We start from the raw sequence: 19,052 nt of genomic DNA, 5'->3' as shown, positions 1-19,052 counted from the left end.
CTGGCCCTCCCTTGTTTGGCTGGTTTTTTTAGCACTGGGGTATAAACTTAGGACCTCATGAACGTTTGCTAGGCAGGTACTCTACCACTGAGCTACTACTCCAGCTGTTTTGTAATGGGTATTTTCAAGATACCATCTCACAAACTATTTGCCTGGGCTGGCTTCAAACCGTGATCCTGTTGATCAGTTAGTTTTTAACTCTTGAGTTTGTCCACAATGAGTCTCCAGTAATTCATGAGTTACAGTTTGGGTTTTCCTACCCTGGCAGTGGCTCCTGTGGCAGTGTCTGCTCCTGGGTGTCCACTCCAGTCAGCTGTGATTCTCTGCATTCATCTTTATCTACAGCTTTTGGAGCAGTGGTTTGCCCTGTGACTAGGGTCAATAGGCAAAGGCTCTCTGGTGATTTCTCTTTACTAAACCAGGTTAACTTCACCTCTAACAGCATTTCTCAAACTATTGGTCAATGTTCCATTCAAGATGCTAACTGGTGAGAGAGACGAAAGAAGGGCAATGTTCGTAACTACATGAAAATAATAAATGTTTACAAGAAGTTGCTATGTCTGTGAATGCCAAGGCCTAGTGTGAAGGGGCACAGAGCACGGATTCACTCATCGGATCAGAGCATCGTGCACATGCCTAACAGTCTCCTTCACATGTCGTCCACTTTCCCCAAGAAAACAGAAATGAACTTATCAACTAGTTTTGTTCTAAAGGAAGAAACAATTAGCCAAATGGTCATTCTTCAGCAATTTGTGACAGATCATTTTTGAAATTTTATTTTAACCCATATATCTCATATCATGTTAACTCACATCTTATATTTATGTCATATACACCTTACATCATTACATCTCATATCATTTTAACTCATTATTATCTTATACACTCCTACTGGCTGCCCTACAATGCACCATTTAAAAGTTAAGTTTGGAAAATGCTATGCTGTAAGACTATAACTAATCAAACCTCTGTGAAGGATGAGTAGCTTTCAATGATAAAAATATAAAGCAGATTTTCTAAAATGTCTTTATTTTAAAAACCTATACAATTTCAATTCAATAAAAATATTACCATAAAATATCTAATTATACAGAAATAAACAAAAATACAGTTAATTGGAGGTTATCCAAAATAAATTCACAATTTTAAAGTTGGAATACATGCTTTTTTTCAAATAAACAAAAGATTGTTTCAGATGGTTTTTTTCTTAAACATCTGAGATACACATCTTTTGAAAAATTAGAAAACCTCTGAATAACTTCACAAACAAGTACTTCTATTAACTTGAAAAATAAAATAGCCCCTCAAGCTAGTCAATGACTGATATAAAACACTAAGAAATCCAACTAAATCATTGCTGTAAAATGTCTACCTTTAAAAAATGATACATACATTTGAATTGTGAAAAGAAATAAGATTTTTATATATAGAAAAATTTGAGTCTTCCTGACTAGTTGATTTACTTTTTATCAAGTTCTTCCTATTCAGGCTATTTTCATAATACTCCTTAATCCTGAAGACTGCAGAGACACTAAAGTAAACAAAGCTTCTCTGGCCCTTAGACAGAGGTCTGAAGTGTAAACAAGTGCAGTGGGAGCCTCCTCCATGGGGATGCTTACTTCTTATGGAGATGGATGTCCTTATTTCTCAAAGATATGGTACTTGCCTTTCCAACAACAGATTTTTTTTGATGTATTGAGATTTACTTTCAAATGCCTTAAAAATAAAAAAATCATGTATATTACTATAAAGAATAGCTTTCAAAAAATCAGAGAAAAACATATGATATTACACCACAGATTTTATTAATGGTAAATGTTTGCATTTATTTCTAAAAACTTAGCTCTTACTAAGCATTCTTATCACAAAGGCTAATACAAGAATCATTTGCCAGACAGAAACTATATCCACAAACAAGAATTTAATCCAACACTGAAGACCAAAAACACTGGAAAAAATACAGAGCAAAACACTTTTGAACTAATGAAACTGCATTCTATCATTTGACTATATTGCAGTTAAGACTGCCATAAGCGCACTGAACTTAAATGGATTTACGACTAGCATCCAGAATGACATGCAATTTGTGGTTGCCTTTTAAAAAATGTTTAAACTGAATCATGTGAATAAAGGTTTTTTTTTTTTTTCATTTGAGGGGAAGACGGTGTTTCCTAAACTGATCCTGCTTTCACACTTAATAGCAAACTGTGTTAAGTTCTCTCTCCTCTTCCCAGAAGCTACTTATAGGTGACTTTGCATAATGTCAACACAGAATCACTTTTCTTGCAACAGTGTCATGGCATTAATAATCACTTATTTTAAAAGCAAGTATCAAGTGCAAATCTAGAAAACTTCCTTTAAAAATTACGCAAACCCAGCACATGTACAGTATTGCTATTACAGGAGCTTAGCAATATGACTTAGATGTGAGTCTATAAGACCACATTGACACTAAAGACCACCTTCTATGAAGTTTTAATAGTGCTGCCAAGTTAATTCTTTCAAGGCACTGAAGAATTATGTGGATGGAGTTTCTAAAATATACTTAACAATTGCTTAAACTGTTAAAAAGCCCTGAGTCAGAACTTTCAATAGCTTCTTGAAGTTATGGATCTCAGACAAAATGGCATGTTAGCTTATTTTAGAAAAGATGACAAGACCATTTTGCTTTTTGGAAGAAGTCATTTTATGAAATAAAAATCAAGAGAACGATGCAGGAAAAAATATTCAGCAATATCATCTTTCTTAGACATTTTGTACATGTCAATTATAACTTATAGATTTAGGCACTAAATTAATGTGACGAGTCACATTTCCTGTACCTATTGCTTAAATTCTCAAAAAACAAAAAAAATCTCAATTTTAATCCCCGCTTCCCATTTCCACTTCACCCACAAAATATAATAATGCTGGAAAAAGTAATACTCTGACAGAAAAGGAGGTAGAAAATGCCAATGTAGCAACTTACAACTTTACATCATCAGCTCCACTATCTAGCCTGTATTTTACACATCGTTTCACCCACTACTAGCCTTTTACCATTACACTGATGCTCAGTCTAAAGAATTTCCCCTTCACTGTAGTAAAGTAACATGGATGAGACGACACTAAACAGTTTCCTCAAATTTAATGTTTTAGAGAAGTACAACTGTAATTACTAATACTGCTATTGTTGTGTGTGTGTACATATATATATATATATATATATTTATATATATATGTATATATGTATATATGACTATCAAGTAATGAGTTAGCATTCCTATCATAATATTCAAGCAAGTTAAGGTAGGTTGCCATTTTGAGAGAAAAACATATTCTAAAATTTTGACAAGTAGAGTTAAAGACAATTGACATTTTTAGCTACAAGGCACATAGAATTTGTGAAAATCTATTACCTTCCCAATTAAGTACAAATTCAAAGCTAACCTAATTCTGATATTTAAAATGTTTCTCCCCTTTGACTCAAAATGAAATATAAACTTTTCCAACTAACAGACATGTAAATCCAACCCAAATCAAAGTATATTCTATTCATGTACGGAACTATCACCGTGAAACCCCTTTGCACAATTAATGTATGCTAATAAAAAGAAAAAACCCTCCCAATTATTACTAACAATTTAGGGAGAGGGAGAAGTGCTGCCACTCTTCTAAATTTTAGCAACTTGACCTTTACCATGACTTTAGATCTTATACGCACAAAGGAACTTCTTCTAAGTAATTCAAGTGTTTGATTTATATATGGCCAAAATTCTATTCCACAAAAGAAGGAAGAAAAAGGGAGTTCTTTAGTGGATACAAAGTTTCAGTTTGCAAGATAAAAGTTCTAGAGACCTGTTCTACAACAAAGTGAATGTACTTGACACAACTTAACTACAGAAGTGTACTTACAAATAGTTGAGAGCACATTTTATGTTTATTTTTTTACCACAAGAAAAATGCAAAAAAAGTCTATTCCAAAATTCAATTTTTACATAAATTATTACTATAAAACATTTCAGACACTCTAAGAGGATAAGTGATTTTCCTTTTGGATTGAAAAAAAAGCAAGCTGTATTAAAATCTGTAATTTAGAATACTGTCAATTAAATTATACTAAGATCTGACTTAACAGACCCCTTTTATTACTAAATTTAAACACTCTTCCCACTAATGTGCTGATGCACTCTACATTACCCTTTCTTCCTCTATTTTCAAACACTTGCTTTTCTGTTTCCTATTTGTTGCAACACCAATGTCCTGACTCTATCCTAGCCCATCCCTAATTCTCTTAGTTAATAAGTTTTACTAACTTCTAGTCCAAAAAGCATCCAAAACTCAGAATAAACAAGGAACATCCACCGGGCAACACATAACTACACAGGATGTTTCTGGTGTGTAAAAATGACCCAGCAAGCTTTGAAATTTGAACTGAACAAAATAAGCAGCATGTATTTCAATATTCAAAAAAGCTCTGACAGGCTATAGCTATCCAAAATTAAAATTTAAGAAAGTTATTTCTAATATTATCAATTAATTTTATGCTTTGGTAGCTAGTTGGTTAATTTGTAAAATTTAAAATTACAATTACCTTAAGCACAACTCAGCCAGCTAATCTAAACCCTTGTCTAATATAATATTCTTACACTAATACAAAATTACCTTCTCTTGAAACCCTTAATTATGTATATAGTACAAGCAAGAATGTTAAATCATGTGAGGATAGCACCATCTGATAAGTTGTGTGCTCAGAGTTACAAAGATGACAGATGAAGAATACGAGAAAAAATGTGATCGGGTAGGCAGTACAGAGAGGGAATGCAATCTTTCTGAAACATTAGGAAGAAATGTTACCAGTACCTTTGGATCCCTTTTCCTGTCCACAGATGACTTCAAATATACAACTGCCACACAAAAATTCTGAGTGTGCAGAATTTGTGTGGCAGTTGTATATCTATTGAAATATTGAAAAAGAAAGGCTGACCTTTTTTTTCAATGGAATACTGAAAAAGAGAGGCTGACCTTTCTTTTCCCAATATTGTGTATCTAGCCCTGAAGTCCAACAAACACGTTTTAATGAATGCATGTAATTTTTTAAAAAAAATTATTCTAGGAAAAGAAAGATCTCTATTGAGGCACAGGATAAAGAGGTTTAGATTATGAAGAGGAAATATACCCATTTTGCAAAGTACTGCAAAGAGACATGTAATAAGAGGTAGCAGTTTCAGAGAGTTGAAGGAAAGTCACTTAAGTTCTTAATCATATTCTCTCTCACAAACCAAAAACAAATTTAAAATAATTTTAGGTGCTTGAACACATGAAGAGGAGCATTTTCTATTCACCAAACAAGTTTCAAAGTGAGACAAATAGAGAAAACCCTCAAGCACTTAATACTAAAATTAGAGACTACACAACTTCTGTAATAGTAAGTTATATTTTTAATGGGGAGAAAACAATTAAACTAGTCTGGAAAATGATATTGCCTTTGAGGGATGTAAGTTTTAGCACTGTAGCTCAGAAGACAAATTAAAAGGATTTAAGTGAAATACAGCTGTTAGTCCACAAGGTTCCTGGATTGGCCAAACCACGCTAGTCAACCAGGTGCTCCCTCTTCACCAGTTACTAGAGTAGAAAGGGACAGGTGGCTTACAGGATTGGAAGGAAAAGAAAATTCTGACTTCTGTTTTCAAATTTGCAAGAAGACAGTCTATCTCTTTATGTAAACAGCATTGGTCAGATGTTCTATCTTTAACTTCAAAATATACTTTAAAAATAGCCTCAGTGGCCCCTAGTAGATAACTAGAATCACAAAATAAAGTTACAAATTTCAAATTTATAAAGTTAAGGTGATAAAAGTTACTCATCTCATCTCATCATGAAATTGCTTACTACAAAAGCAGCCAGTAAAGCTCACCACTTTTACCAGGCCTGGCAAAGGCAGTAGCACATAAACATCCAGCCACACAGTATGAGGGCGAGATACTTCCTACTTTCACATTTAGCTGTTACAGCAGAAAAACCGAAACAAGAAAAGCTAGCCAGATTTCAAGGGGGAGAAGCTACAAAAAAGATCACCATGCTTAAAAGTAAGCTTTTACACAGTACATGTAGACAGTGCTATAATCAGCTGACGTTTCTCATAAACCAAGCAGCAAGAAATCCCACTTATGTGTACATTTAACCAATATGCAAAAGATTACTCAAAGGAGAGAAAATGATTAGATGCTCTAGAGACAAAGTGTGATTCCCATATCCTCCCAAAAAATCTAAAGACATTCTTCTACAAATGTCCTGGAACTTTTTTCTGTATTATTAGGTTATTACTGCATCTCGGATATTGTTGGCAGTTTAAATAATCTTCATTTGTAGGTATAAAGAAAGACTATTCTTTCTAGTAAGAGCTACTATCTGAGAGAGAACAGAGGTAAGGCCTTTGATGAAGGTAGAATTGGTAACACTGTCAGACTCATTAGTACCGAGAAGACAAGACTGCTGCCTTTGGACAAAGCATCATCCTAGCAGAGTAGAACCTTAGTGGCCCAAATAGGGCCAAATCTTTGCACTGATTAGATCAATCCCAGGTAAGTCATCACAGGAAGATGAAGATCTTTTTAAAAGGCTGGCTGCACTAAACAGTGTACAACTTAATATAAGAAATGCAACTGCGAATGCTAAGCTAACTTTTATCTCCCCTCTATCACCTTGTTTCTCACTAGTTTTTCCTTTACATTCCTATCAGTCATCTGAAACTGATAAATTAAGTTAAACAATTTTCCTTTTAAATCTTAAAACAAACTAAATGCAAAGCTATTATTCTCTTAGTTTATGCTTCCATTTAGCTAAGAATTCAGAAACAAGCATTTGGGTAACTTTCTGTTATCTTAAACATAGAATCTTCCCTTCAATACTTCCTTAACTTGTGGAATCTGTGTAATTTTATCATTTAACACACGTGACACAATAGTTTGACTTGCCCCTGTGTCACTTCACTGTATAAAATCATGAAAAACTGAAGGATAATTGATCACCTGGAAGTATGTCTTTTGAGGTTTAACAAATTTATAAATTATGAGAGAAAATGCAATAAAAACGAAAATAAAAGGAGATCTTTAAAGGACTTTCCCCCTAGAAGCCAAAAGTAAATTACCTATGAGTTACCATGGATCTGACATTCCCAAGCAAAAAAAGGAAGAAAAAGAAAATTTATAACTTTATGATTTTAAACACTGTATGGTTTTTTCTTTCGCTCTAGTACATTTACAATGTAATTACACTCCAGTAAAGAAACTACAAAATTACAAATTTTAATTCATCAGAACCTTGAACAGGCTTAAAAGCTTATGAAGACCTCATCACCATATACTTCAGCTAACAAAACACTCTGTTTCTCAGTCAATACAAAAGAATTCTCCGTTCGATTGCCTTGCGACAAATGGGGCATTCACTCATGCGGTCTCCACAGAGCTGGCATGTTCCATGGCCACAGAGGAAAATCATGTTCTTTAGGCGATCCAAACACACAGGGCACATTGTCTATAATGCAAATAACAAAACAGTAAAAGCGAGACATTTTATATTTTCAAAGTGTAATGTGACAACTCTGTTATATCATTAATTTTTTTTGGTCATTTTAGCCAAATACTCTTAATCTTAAAATTTTTAAATAATTAAAATATCATGCCTATAAAATGGATATTGGTTGCTCTTTCAGGATTGTATAACAAATACAACATAAAATAAATACTATATAAAACAAAGATGCAAACAAGAAACAAGAGTGGGAAATGGATGAAAACAGCCCCGCTCAGTCTGACTCAGATTTCTCAGCTCTAGATGCATAGCTGCTATTGCACAAGAACCACAACAGGCATCAGATGTACTGGGCATCATAAAGATGTACGAGGCACTATGGCTAGATATGACACAACCTCAATCCTTTTATTACTTCCACTGTAAAAATGAGGAAATTGGGTCCAGGCACAGTGGCTCACAGCTATAATCCCAGCCACTCAAGAGGCAAAGGAGGAGGATTACCATTCAAGACTTTCTGAACTTTCAGGCAAAAATTAGCAAAATCCCATCTCAACAAAAATGCTGAGCATGGTGGCTCATCTCTGTAATCCCAGCAATGCAGGAGGCATAGGTAGGAGGATGGCTGACCAAGGCCAGCCTTTAGCAAAAACCTAACACCCTATTGGAAAAATAACAAAAGCCAAAAAGGGCTGAGGGCCTGGCTCAAGTTGCCTAGCAAGCACAAGGAAGCAAGCCAGAATGTCAACTTAGGTCCTATGGCTTTTGAACACTGGGCTGCACTGCTCAACCGTCACTGCAGATCCTTGGAGCTAAAAACATTTAGCCCTAGTTACGTATTAATGTGTAAATTTCATGAACTCAAAGAATTTATAAGTATGTTAGTTGTACTTTTGTGAAAACACTCTAGGAAGTCATATTTACTCACTAAACACACTTTGTATATATAAAAACATTTTACCTAATATAATATTTCACTCTGAATTATATCTTTCTCAAATAACATAGAAATAAAATAAATGAGAATGTCTAGATTAATAAAGTAGGCCTAAACTGGGCATGGTGGTGTACTCTTGTAATCCTAGCACTTGAGAGGCTGAGACAGGAGTTTGATGCCAGCCTGGGCTACATAGTGAGACTGTGTCTCAAAAAATCAAAAAACAAAACATTAAAAAAAAAACAAAAACCTAGGCCTGGAGGCTGTATGAAATGTAACCACTAACATTTATAATACCAGAGATAATTGTTTAAAAAAAGGAATTTGTAGTCTAAGTTGTTAGCTGTCCCTTCCAAGGCAAACTGTCACATTTGCCTATCTTAAAGTTTTAAGAAGCAAAGCTGTAGAAAATTACATAATTTTGGATTTTTTTTAAAAAGCCAAGCCACCATTTTAGTGTCATTAAAAGTTTTATTTCCATTAAATTTTGAAGAGCTCAATATAATTAATAACTCTTTTTTCCAAAAGTAAGTACATCTGTGCAGCCTGTGCCATTGTTACCTAAAGATCATGTGTCCTTAATAGCAAGTGAGACTGTCTCTTAAACAGGGATGATAGTTTGGGAATTTAAGTGAAGAGAGTTACTCAGATGTTTTCTCCAGTTTTGGTAATCCTGAAGGAAGTCCCTACAAAAAATCCCACTCATTCTTCAGAAAAGGAGTTTTGTTATAACTGCTTAAATACTTCAGCAATGAACTACAGTAGCATGGATTTTGTTTGTTGGTTGGTTAGTTTCTTGCCTTGCTCCATGCTAGGCAAGTGTTCTACCAATGAATAGCTCAACAATGTGGGGATTTTTGTCATTGTTGCTTTTCAGCAGGAATGGGGTTTGAACTCAGGGATTCGTACTTGCAAAGCAGGCACTCTACCACTTGAGCCACCCCTCCAGTTCACTTTGCTCTGGTTGTTTTGGAGATGGGGTCTTCTGAACTATTTGCTTGGGCTGGCCTCAAACCATAATCCTACCAACTCAGCCTTCCGAGTAGCTAGGACTACAGGCGTGAGCCACTGGTGGCTGGTGATGATGCTGGGTTTTAAGGAAGAATAAACTTCTTTGAAATGCTAAACTTTGAATATAAATACAGCTGAGTTATTCTTTTAGGATCCCAAGTAAAACTTCAGTCAGTCTCATCCTAAGGACAATCTGAGGCCAGGAGCCACTTGAGCAATTCCTCCAGCCCCCAAATGCTTTTTTTAAAAGATGTCATTACATTTTTTGTTAATGCATACTAACTGCATAAAATAGTGGATTAGTGGGGGTTGTCCTGACGTATTCATAACGGGTATATAAGATGCTTTGATTGCATTTATCACCCCATCGATATAGTTATCTCCCCCTCCCCACTTCTTCCCTAACAGACACCATTCTGCTTTCATGTGTCTCTCTTTCCTTCTCTTTTTAGAATCCAGATGAGAGAAAATGTGTGATACTTGTCAAAGCCAGACACAGAAGATAAAATGCTTTTCATAGAAGACATGTTAAAAACTCAGCTTCATCTTTTTTAAGTGCCTCGTGGGAAATGAACTGAGACTAAGGAGCTTTAAAAATTTTAAAACACTTTACCTTTTATTAAAACAAGCCAGCTATGCTTCCATCTACATTAAGAACCTTTAAATCCTGATCTGTCTCTCCTTAGTCACCACTGAAACTGCTTTGGTGGTATTGGAGTTTGAACTCAGGGCCTTATGCTTCCCATGCAGGCACTCTACCACTTGAGCCACACATACTTATTCCCTATAGAACAAGTAATTGTTAGGTGCTGGATTTCAAAAGAAAAACCAGCCCAATCATAAGGCTTTCATCTCTTCAGATGGGAGTTTAAAGGTCTAATAAATACATACATTCAATTCTAAATGAGTTGTAATAGCAGTCATTAGTCACCCTGGGTCACCAGCTGTTCTTACTTTCTTATAAACTCAGACTTGATGACGCCAACAAGTGCCTGACAATACTAAGGTGACTGCCAACCACAGAAACCACACTCTTGCTGCTCAGTTCTTTCAATCAATTAAGTCACTAGGCCAAATGGTAAGGTACAGCCAAAAAAGACTTGTTTGTTTGTTGTTGTTGTTGTTATTGGTTTAAATAGGATTTCACTATGTATCCCAGGCTGACCTGAACACATAATCCTCCTGTCTCTGCCTCCTCCCTCTGTCTCCTGAGGGTTGGGACTTTAGGCATGTGCCATCACAAAGGGCTCAAGACTCACTGCCTTACTTACTGTATACCTGTAAGTTTCAGCCAGTTTCTTTTTATCTTGTTGCTTCAGTTGCTTCAGTTAAATAACTGATACCCAGTATGGAATGCTATTCTCACTTCTGAAACTCACCCCGCCCCCGCCACCAAAAGTTCCTTACCAATCCCTTCTGTCCACCTCTCACCATCATAAATACCATTCTGAATTTTGTATTTTTCCCTACATTTTCCATTCTATTACAGTATCACATTTATATAGAAATGTACTAAATCATAAAAGTTCACAACCTGACCAAACCCATAATTAGCTCTAGAAACTTCCCTTGTGCCCCCTTCCCAGCATTTCCCAGTCAAGAAAACCACTACCCTTGATGTTAAACTCTGTCTAGATGATTTTATTTACAACGTCCTGCTTAGTTTTTTAGTGTTTTTACCAGCAGCGTAGGAGTGATGGCTGCTACATATTCTGCCTTACACTGCATCCTAATAGTACTGAAAACTTTCCTTGAGCTGGCAGGTTTGAAAAGTCACCTCATTGTAGTTTTAACTTTTATTTCCCAGACACTAATGTGGTTGAGCATTTTTTTTCATGTTTATTGCTCATTTGTTTCCTAGTTTTAAAAATACCCAACTAAATCTCCCAGTCAGATTATTACTCACTGCAAACATTCAAGAACTATAACAGATTTGTTACTATCCACCATGATTATAGAAAAAAACACTACTAGCTTTACAGAAAAATATTAAGTGCATTATGAGAATCATTGTTTGATATGACAGAATCCTTACCTGCTCCTTAATGTCCTGTAACTGCTGCTGCAGCTTTTGCACATCTGCATTGACATTGGTGTTATCCTTATCTTTTTGTAACACTGGAATATTCCCACTTGCTATAACACAGATAAAATTTTTAGTTATTACTGTTATTGACATATTGGTTTTTTGCTTCTAAAGAGACTGCTATATTTTGCTTATTAAAAACAAGATTATTATTAGGGTCCTCTTTAAAAATTTTTTTCAGACCACAACTATAGATATAGTAATGACATTTCTACTACAACTTTTTCATTTGTAATCTTCAAAAACAAATAGGTTTGCATACTAATTTCCAATTATAGTTTTGAAACTTCTGATTTTTCCAAGGTTCCCCTACTTCATTTGACAAACTCACAAACACATTTTATGCTTATCTCCTCTGCTCCCACACCATAGGAACACAGGTTTAGCAGCTGAAGTCTTTTAGATGATTTTAATGCCCAAATTTTCTTTTCTTTCTTTCTTTCTGAGCTGTGTATACTGTATTTATTTGTTTGGTATATTTTGCACTAATTCAATGAAATATGGTGAGAACTCCATTATTTGATTTACCCAATAAATGAATGATAGCCTTTCTTAAAACCTATCAATTTTATGAAAGAGTATCATGTTTTAATGAAATTGTTTCTTATTATAAAATCAGAGACTCACATATAGACATTTGGAATCTTCAGAACACTAACATTTTTGCAGATGATAAAAACCAGTACAGTTACTCTTCTGGCCTTTGCCATGTGTCTTTTTGAACCTGAAATATAACCTCTGAAAAAAACAAAGGTTGCCCCATAGAAGCTAAGAGCTAAGGCAACTTATGAAGAGACCTGGGGCCATGACCTCCCTGCTGGTATGCCCAAATATTCTTGTTACTGACTGGAAATGAGGAACTTAAGAAAGGCTATAATCAGCAGTCTACAAAAATGGGAGCAAATTTTTTATGTCATGTTTCCTACCCTCTACATTCTTGGCCTTTTTTATTCTAGTTAGTCTGACCCTGGGATTTTTATTTTTTTTATTTATTTATTTTTTCTTTTATTATTCATATGTGCATACAAGGCTTGGGTCATTTCTCCCCCTTGCCCCCACCCCCTCCCTTACCACCCACTCCGCCCCCTGCCTCTCCCCCCCACCCTCTCAATGCCCAACAGAAACTATTTTGCCCTTATTTCTAATTTTGTTGTAGAGAGAGTATAAGCTATAATAGGAAGGAACAAGGGTTTTTGCTGGGTGAGATAAGGATAGCTATACAGGGCATTGACTCACATTGATTTCCTGCACGTGTATGTTACCTTCTAGGTTAATTCTTTTTGATCTCACCTTTTCTCTAGTTCCTGGTCCCCTTTTCCTATTGGCCTCAGTTGCTTTAAAGGTATCTGCTTTAGTTTCTCTGTGTTAAGGGCAACAAATGCTAGCTAGTTTTTTAGGTGTCTTACCTATCCTCACCCCTCCCTTGTGTGCTCTTGCTTTTATCATGTGCTCAAAGTCCAATCCCATTGTTGTGTTTGCCCTTGATCTAATGTCCACATATGAGGGAGAACATACGATTTTTGGTCTTTTGGGCCAGGCTAACCTCACTCAGAATGATGTTCTCCAATTCCATCCATTTACCAGCGAATGATAATATTTCGTTCTTCTTCATGGCTGCATAAAATTCCATTGTGTATAGATACCACATTTTCTTAATCCATTCGTCAGTGGTGGGGCATCTTGGCTGTTTCCATAACTTGGCTATTGTGAATAGTGCCGCAATAAACATGGGTGTGCAGGTGCCTCTGGAGTAACCTGTGTCACAGTCTTTTGGGTATATCCCCAAGAGTGGTATTGCTGGATCAAATGGTAGATCGATGTCCAGCTTTTTAAGTAGCTTCCAAATTTTTTTCCAGAGTGGTTGTACTAGTCTACATTCCCACCAACAGTGTAAGAGGGTTCCTTTTTTCCCCGCATCCTCGCCAACACTTGTTGTTGTTGGTGTTGCTGATGATGGCTATTCTAAAGGGGTGAGGTGGAATCTTAGCGTGGTTTTAATTTGCATTTCCTTTGACCCTGGGATTTTTATTCTGCTGCATTTGTGAAAAAGACAAAGCCTTGGGACAGAGGTTGAGTACAATAATGTCCCTTCTCATCTGTTTACAAAAAATTTACAGAACAACGATATCGAAGAAACCACCTAGAGGGGTTTCTCCAAAAAGCTGCTGGAGGTGTGGCTCAAGCAGCACAAGGGTTTGCAAGGGTGAAGCCCTGAGTTCAAACTCTAGTCCCACCAAAAAAGAAAAAACAATAGCCAAAATTTAGTATAAAAACAACAAAAAAAATTTTTTTGGACATACTGGGGTTTGAATTCCGGGACTTGTACTCTTCTACTTGAGAGTAGCCTGTTTTTCTTTTAGGTTATTTTTCAGTAGATCTTCCATTTTTGACCAAGCAGGTCTGGGACCACAATCCTTCTACCCATGCTTCCCAAGCAGCTGGGATCACAGACATGTACCACCATGCTCAGCTTGCTTGTTCAGATGAGGTCTCACTATCTTTTTGCCTAGGCTAGCCTGGAATCATGATCCTCCCCAGTAGCTAGGGCTACTGGCTTATGCCACCATGGCTGACCAAGACAAAAATATTTTTAAATAGCTATACTATTAAAAAGATTGAAGGTAGGGACTAGGGATGTAGCTCAGTAGTAGTGTGCTTGGCTAGCATGAGCAATGCCCCAGGTCTGATCTCCAGCACTGCAAAAAAGGAAGGTTGAAGGTAAATTATTCTTCATTTTTCTACCTGTTACTCTGTCCCAAAAAACTACTATCCTATAAAATATAAGCTACTTAAATAAGTTTATAAAACTGCTACATAAAGAAACCAATTCAATACTTTCACAAATTGGAAAAACTAATGTGGCATATAATGGTCCTCTTGAGATACACTAAACTGGGCTGGGTATAGCTCAGTAGTAGAGTGTATGCTTAGCATGCACGGAACCCTGGATTCGATCCCCAGGGGAAAAAAAATGAAAAGAAAAAAAGATACACTAAATTTCATCTTAAAAATAATAAACAGCAAATATTCTTTAGGCAAGAACACAACGTTCTTGGAACAGGCATGGTGGTACACACCCGTGACCCCACTTGGGAGGCAAAGGCAGGAGGACCCCAGTCCAAGGCTACCCTGGGCAAAAACACAAGACCTTATTTGAAAAACAACTAAAGCATAAAAGGCTGGGGACATGGCTCAACCTAGAGCACTTGCCTAGCAAGCACGGGCCCTAAGTTCAAACCCTAATACCAAAACAAAGAAAAGAAGAGAAAGAACACAACATAAGCTGTAACAAAAGCAGCAGAAAACCATTCTTGTTCTCTGCTGATGGAAGTCACATATCTCTGTGCTATATAAATGAGCAATATACCATATAAGTCCCAGCAAGAAAGCAAAATAAGAAAAGGTTTCAGAAAATTCACTTACAGATATCATCAGTGGCTTCTTCTGAACTTTTCCCTCCACAGCACATAATGAAAGGCACTCTTCGTTCAACGACTGCCCGACACTGCACACACTTTTTCATTAGGCTAGCACAGTCTGAAAAACAGCAACACACACACTTCTTACAAGACAACATGAATTTAAAAAAGTACTGCCTTTCTTTCTCTGCTAACTTCTACAACTTAATAGCACTGACATAAGCATGCACAAGTTATACCAACACACAATTCTGCTCAGTGGTAGAGTGCTCACCTAGCCGGTGAGAGGCCCTGTGTTCAATCCAAGCACCAGAAAAATAAAACAAATGTTTATGAAATGAAGAAAAACATCTCCTTCTCAGGATTGTCTTGAAGATAAATGAGAGTAGATAAATGTCTAGTACAGAGTTAAAAATTCAATAAAAGTCATTACTTTGCAATATTTTAAATAAAATACCATGTAAAAACTTTGGAGACTCCTGGGGAAAATATTACATTCAGGCTCAAGGGATTGTTACCAACTAGTAATTGCAAGCATCTTCAAAGTTCCATGTAGGTATTGCTTTGGTCTATGGTTGGAGTCAGCAAATTATGGTCTAAAGACCAAATATGACTAGTTGTCAATTTTTTGTAAAAAAAATTTTATTGGAACATAGTTACATATTTTCCCTGGCTGTTTTTACACTAAGAGGGCAGAGCTGAGCAGTTGGAAAGAGTTGAATGGTAAATACAGAAGTCAGGTGGCCTGCAAAATCAAAAATATTTACTATTTGATCTTTCTTCAGGCAAAGTTTACCAACCTCTAGTTTTTGAAAATATAAGCAATCTAAATCCCTTTTACTCAAGTCAGAATTCTCCTTCTCTGTGCCCTTTTGGCAGTTGATGATAGCCATTACAATTGTGGGTAAATAGAAACAGTTACTTCAAGGATAGCAAAAACCTTTGACCCTTTCTTTACTTGACCAGCTTTCTACCAGAATAGGAAGAGGAAAAAAAAACCAAAAAACTAAGGTTTAAAGAAAATCTATGCCAATAAGATTAAACCAGCACACAATCTGTATATTATTCCAGTCAGATAGCATATTAAAAATCAATACCTGTTGACTGAACTATTTTATAATATGAAATATCATGTTTACCTTAAATAAGGTATAAGATGTCAAACTTGTTTAAATCTTTTATTGATAAAATGAAAAATGCAAAGAAAAGAATATTAATGTAAGGACTTGAACAAGCGAGATATAAAAAGTAAAGGCCTTCAAGAAGGTATGTTTAGGAGAAATTTAAAAATCTCTCTTAAATTTCAACAGTATCCTCAGAAAGAACAATTTAAGTTCTCTCGATGTAACAGTTAATGGAAGGCCAGAAATTGTAGCCCACATGGTTGCTGTGAGTTTTTTAGGAGTGGGGAAAGTATATGGAAGAGGCAATGATGAGGTGAAGACAAATAAATATGAACAGATTTTTATATGCTTCAAAAAAAAGGCTACATCAAAGGTTTCCATGTTTGTTTCTGGAAAAAAGTTTCTATTGTGTGTGAAAAGAGATCATTTTGGGTTAGCATGACTGATATAAAAATCCCAGTGCTCTCCAGTGCTCAGAAGCATCAAAGGAAATAGTTGATATTGTTGTAGAAATAAATGGAAGGCACTAGAGGCTCAACCAACTCTTCTGTTTGTGGGTTATCTGAAAACAACAATAGAAAAAAAAACAAAAGCCCTCAAAGACATAATTTTTGCTTCACTTCATATTTTTCTACCAATGTGGAGGAATTTTCACAGACACTTACTCTCACAAGCACACATATGTCCACAAGGTTGGAAAAGAACAGCTGCTTTCTTGTCAGAGCATACCACACACTCTTCAATCTATAATAGAGAAGGAAAGGAAAGTGAACCATTACAGAGAAACAACTCTCACCTAGCAACTTTAATATCCAAGTGTGTTTCATCTGTAAGGAAACTCTCCAGGTGCAGAGAAATTCCATACACTTTCCCTCCTGGTTGCTCATTTTCATATATTTATGTCCCCTACCTTAACAGGTTCTATTTCTGTACTCAGTCTCCCTACGTATCCTAAACAATTCTACAGAAAAAAAAAAAAAAACCCATTTCTCTGAGGTTAAGGAGATAGGGTTAGACTTCAATTTTCTTTTTTTAAAAAACTTACTTTTGAAAGAGAACTAAAAAGACAATGAACAAATGAAACAAATGAGAAGAGACAGATTTCTAGTATTAATAAAAATCTAGCCAGATTAAATCAGATTGTTAAGGTCAAAGAGGGAATTTTCTGTTGCCTAATGTAAGGGATGCTTTATGAAAACACCCCACTGCAGAGCTCAGTCAACTCCCATGATGTTCAGGGCCCGGAACCTTGACCTAGTTCTTCCCCTGGTCTCTGGAGCCACACATCTTCTACACTTGTTCACGACTTCCCTCACCTTTACCTCCTCTCTTCACCTCCACTAAATCTGAGCTTTGAATGTGAAACTAACTATGACTTCTTTCTACCTGTACCACATTACCCTTGCTTCACATTTATCTCCCACCTGGTTCTCCCTAACACGCTATGATATTTAGTCACCTCTTATGCCATTGAAAATTATACTGATGACCATCTTTCACCTATAAAACCACCTGAACAAACACCGCATACTTGCTCACTCTTTGTCTCTCTCTCCCTCCCACTCTTTCCAATTTCACAACTTATACATCAGTACACATATTGATGTATGATTTATATAGTTGCAGTAATATAATGCAATAAAACATGGTTACTCTAATATTCCTGAATTCAAAATCTACCTCCACACTAACAAATTACGTAACATTGTTTTTAAACAGTTTAGAGTGATACAGCAAATGGATCTAATAACAACTTATTTATTATGCTCCTAGTTAAAAATAATTTGTTAACTGTAACTTTTCTCCATCTGGATTATGTCCACAGGTTATACTCCCAGGAGTGGAATTTCTAAATCACAGTGTGTGGTTATGATAAAGGTTTAGATATCAGGATGGCCTCCCAGCTCCAGCAGTGTTTAGAAAAGTGACTATTTCTTACTTTCCTTGTTAGCACTTTTTCAAAACTTAAGTGTTTGGTAATTCAACAGAAACAGTTTAATTTTTAATTTATTTGTATTTCTCTAATTGTCGAAGAATTCACATGATTCTTCTAAGAAAAAAATTCTTATTTATTGTTGTCCAAATACTAGTTTTATAACTTGCTTTTCATCAATGAAGATGTTCATTATTCTTTAACCACTTGGGGTCACTATTTCTTTATAATCAAAGGCTCTGCAATCAACTCAGCATATGTATTGGATGGGCACGTTAGTTTCTGTACCTTTCTGTAGGTTTGAAAATTTAATAGTATACAATAAAGTAGAATTAACTATATTTTTAAAAGGTTTTGAAAGAAAAACAGTAGATAATTTATTCCTAACTACTATAAAGAAGGAAACATACAAAAGCTAAAAAACTTTTGGGTTAAAATAGAATATAGTTAAATCCAGATAATAATGAGCTTCACAAAATAAATTTGTAAGATTAAACAATAAATTCAGGAATTCTGAATTGATAAATAAATGCATAAAACATATACCCATTTAAAAATTATTTGGAACAAAATTCTGATTTGTTATTAATTACAGTCTCAAAGAACTTTATAAAATGATACAACACTACATTACAAATGCATTACCTTTGTTCTGGACTGAACTTGTTCTTTACAGATGAGGCATTTCTTGACGCGTGGAGAGCATAAAGAACAGGTTGCAATGTGTCCACACGGACCGAAAAGAGTGTCTCTTTTCATGTCTGAGCACACCATACACTCTTCTAAGGTTTCAGAATCATTATTTATCATAGACGGACTCCGAGAACCCACCTGACCACTAATAAAAGAAAGTATTTCAAACCAAACCCATTCAAATATTTCCACAACAAATTCATTAATTAAAATGTTTTTAAAAAATTCACAGTGTCATTAATATACATAAAACAACTATGGTTTTATTTTAAAAATTTGTTAACAGCTTTATATGAAACCCTGTAAACTGTATTTTCCTATTTATATATACCTCTGC

General features: G+C 35.5%; 1 protein-coding gene across 2 annotated transcripts in view; it reads right to left on the bottom strand.

Annotated features, from left to right (window-relative positions):
- Positions 1 to 1,783: 1,783 nt before the first annotated feature.
- The window catches only part of Mib1 (MIB E3 ubiquitin protein ligase 1), a 131,343-nt gene continuing 114,074 nt past the window's right edge, over positions 1,784 to 19,052 (bottom strand). Inside the window, exons 17-21 of one of the 2 annotated variants that reach the window (XM_020163561.2) lie at positions 18,668 to 18,860; positions 16,755 to 16,833; positions 14,970 to 15,083; positions 11,496 to 11,596; positions 1,784 to 7,515 (exon numbers count right to left, since the gene is read on the bottom strand). In XM_020163561.2, coding sequence (XP_020019150.2) covers positions 7,375 to 7,515; positions 11,496 to 11,596; positions 14,970 to 15,083; positions 16,755 to 16,833; positions 18,668 to 18,860 — 628 coding nt within the window. In that variant the 3' untranslated portion in view covers positions 1,784 to 7,374. Of the gene's footprint in view, positions 7,516 to 11,495; positions 11,597 to 13,980; positions 14,243 to 14,969; positions 15,084 to 16,754; positions 16,834 to 18,667; positions 18,861 to 19,052 lie in introns of those variants that run through there. The other variant, XM_074070144.1, reaches the window with a different exon arrangement.

This window comes from Castor canadensis, chromosome 4 (genome assembly GCF_047511655.1).
Source record: "Castor canadensis chromosome 4, mCasCan1.hap1v2, whole genome shotgun sequence".
Taxonomy (NCBI): Eukaryota; Metazoa; Chordata; class Mammalia; order Rodentia; family Castoridae; genus Castor; species Castor canadensis.
This window is presented reverse-complemented; position numbering and strand designations above follow the sequence as displayed.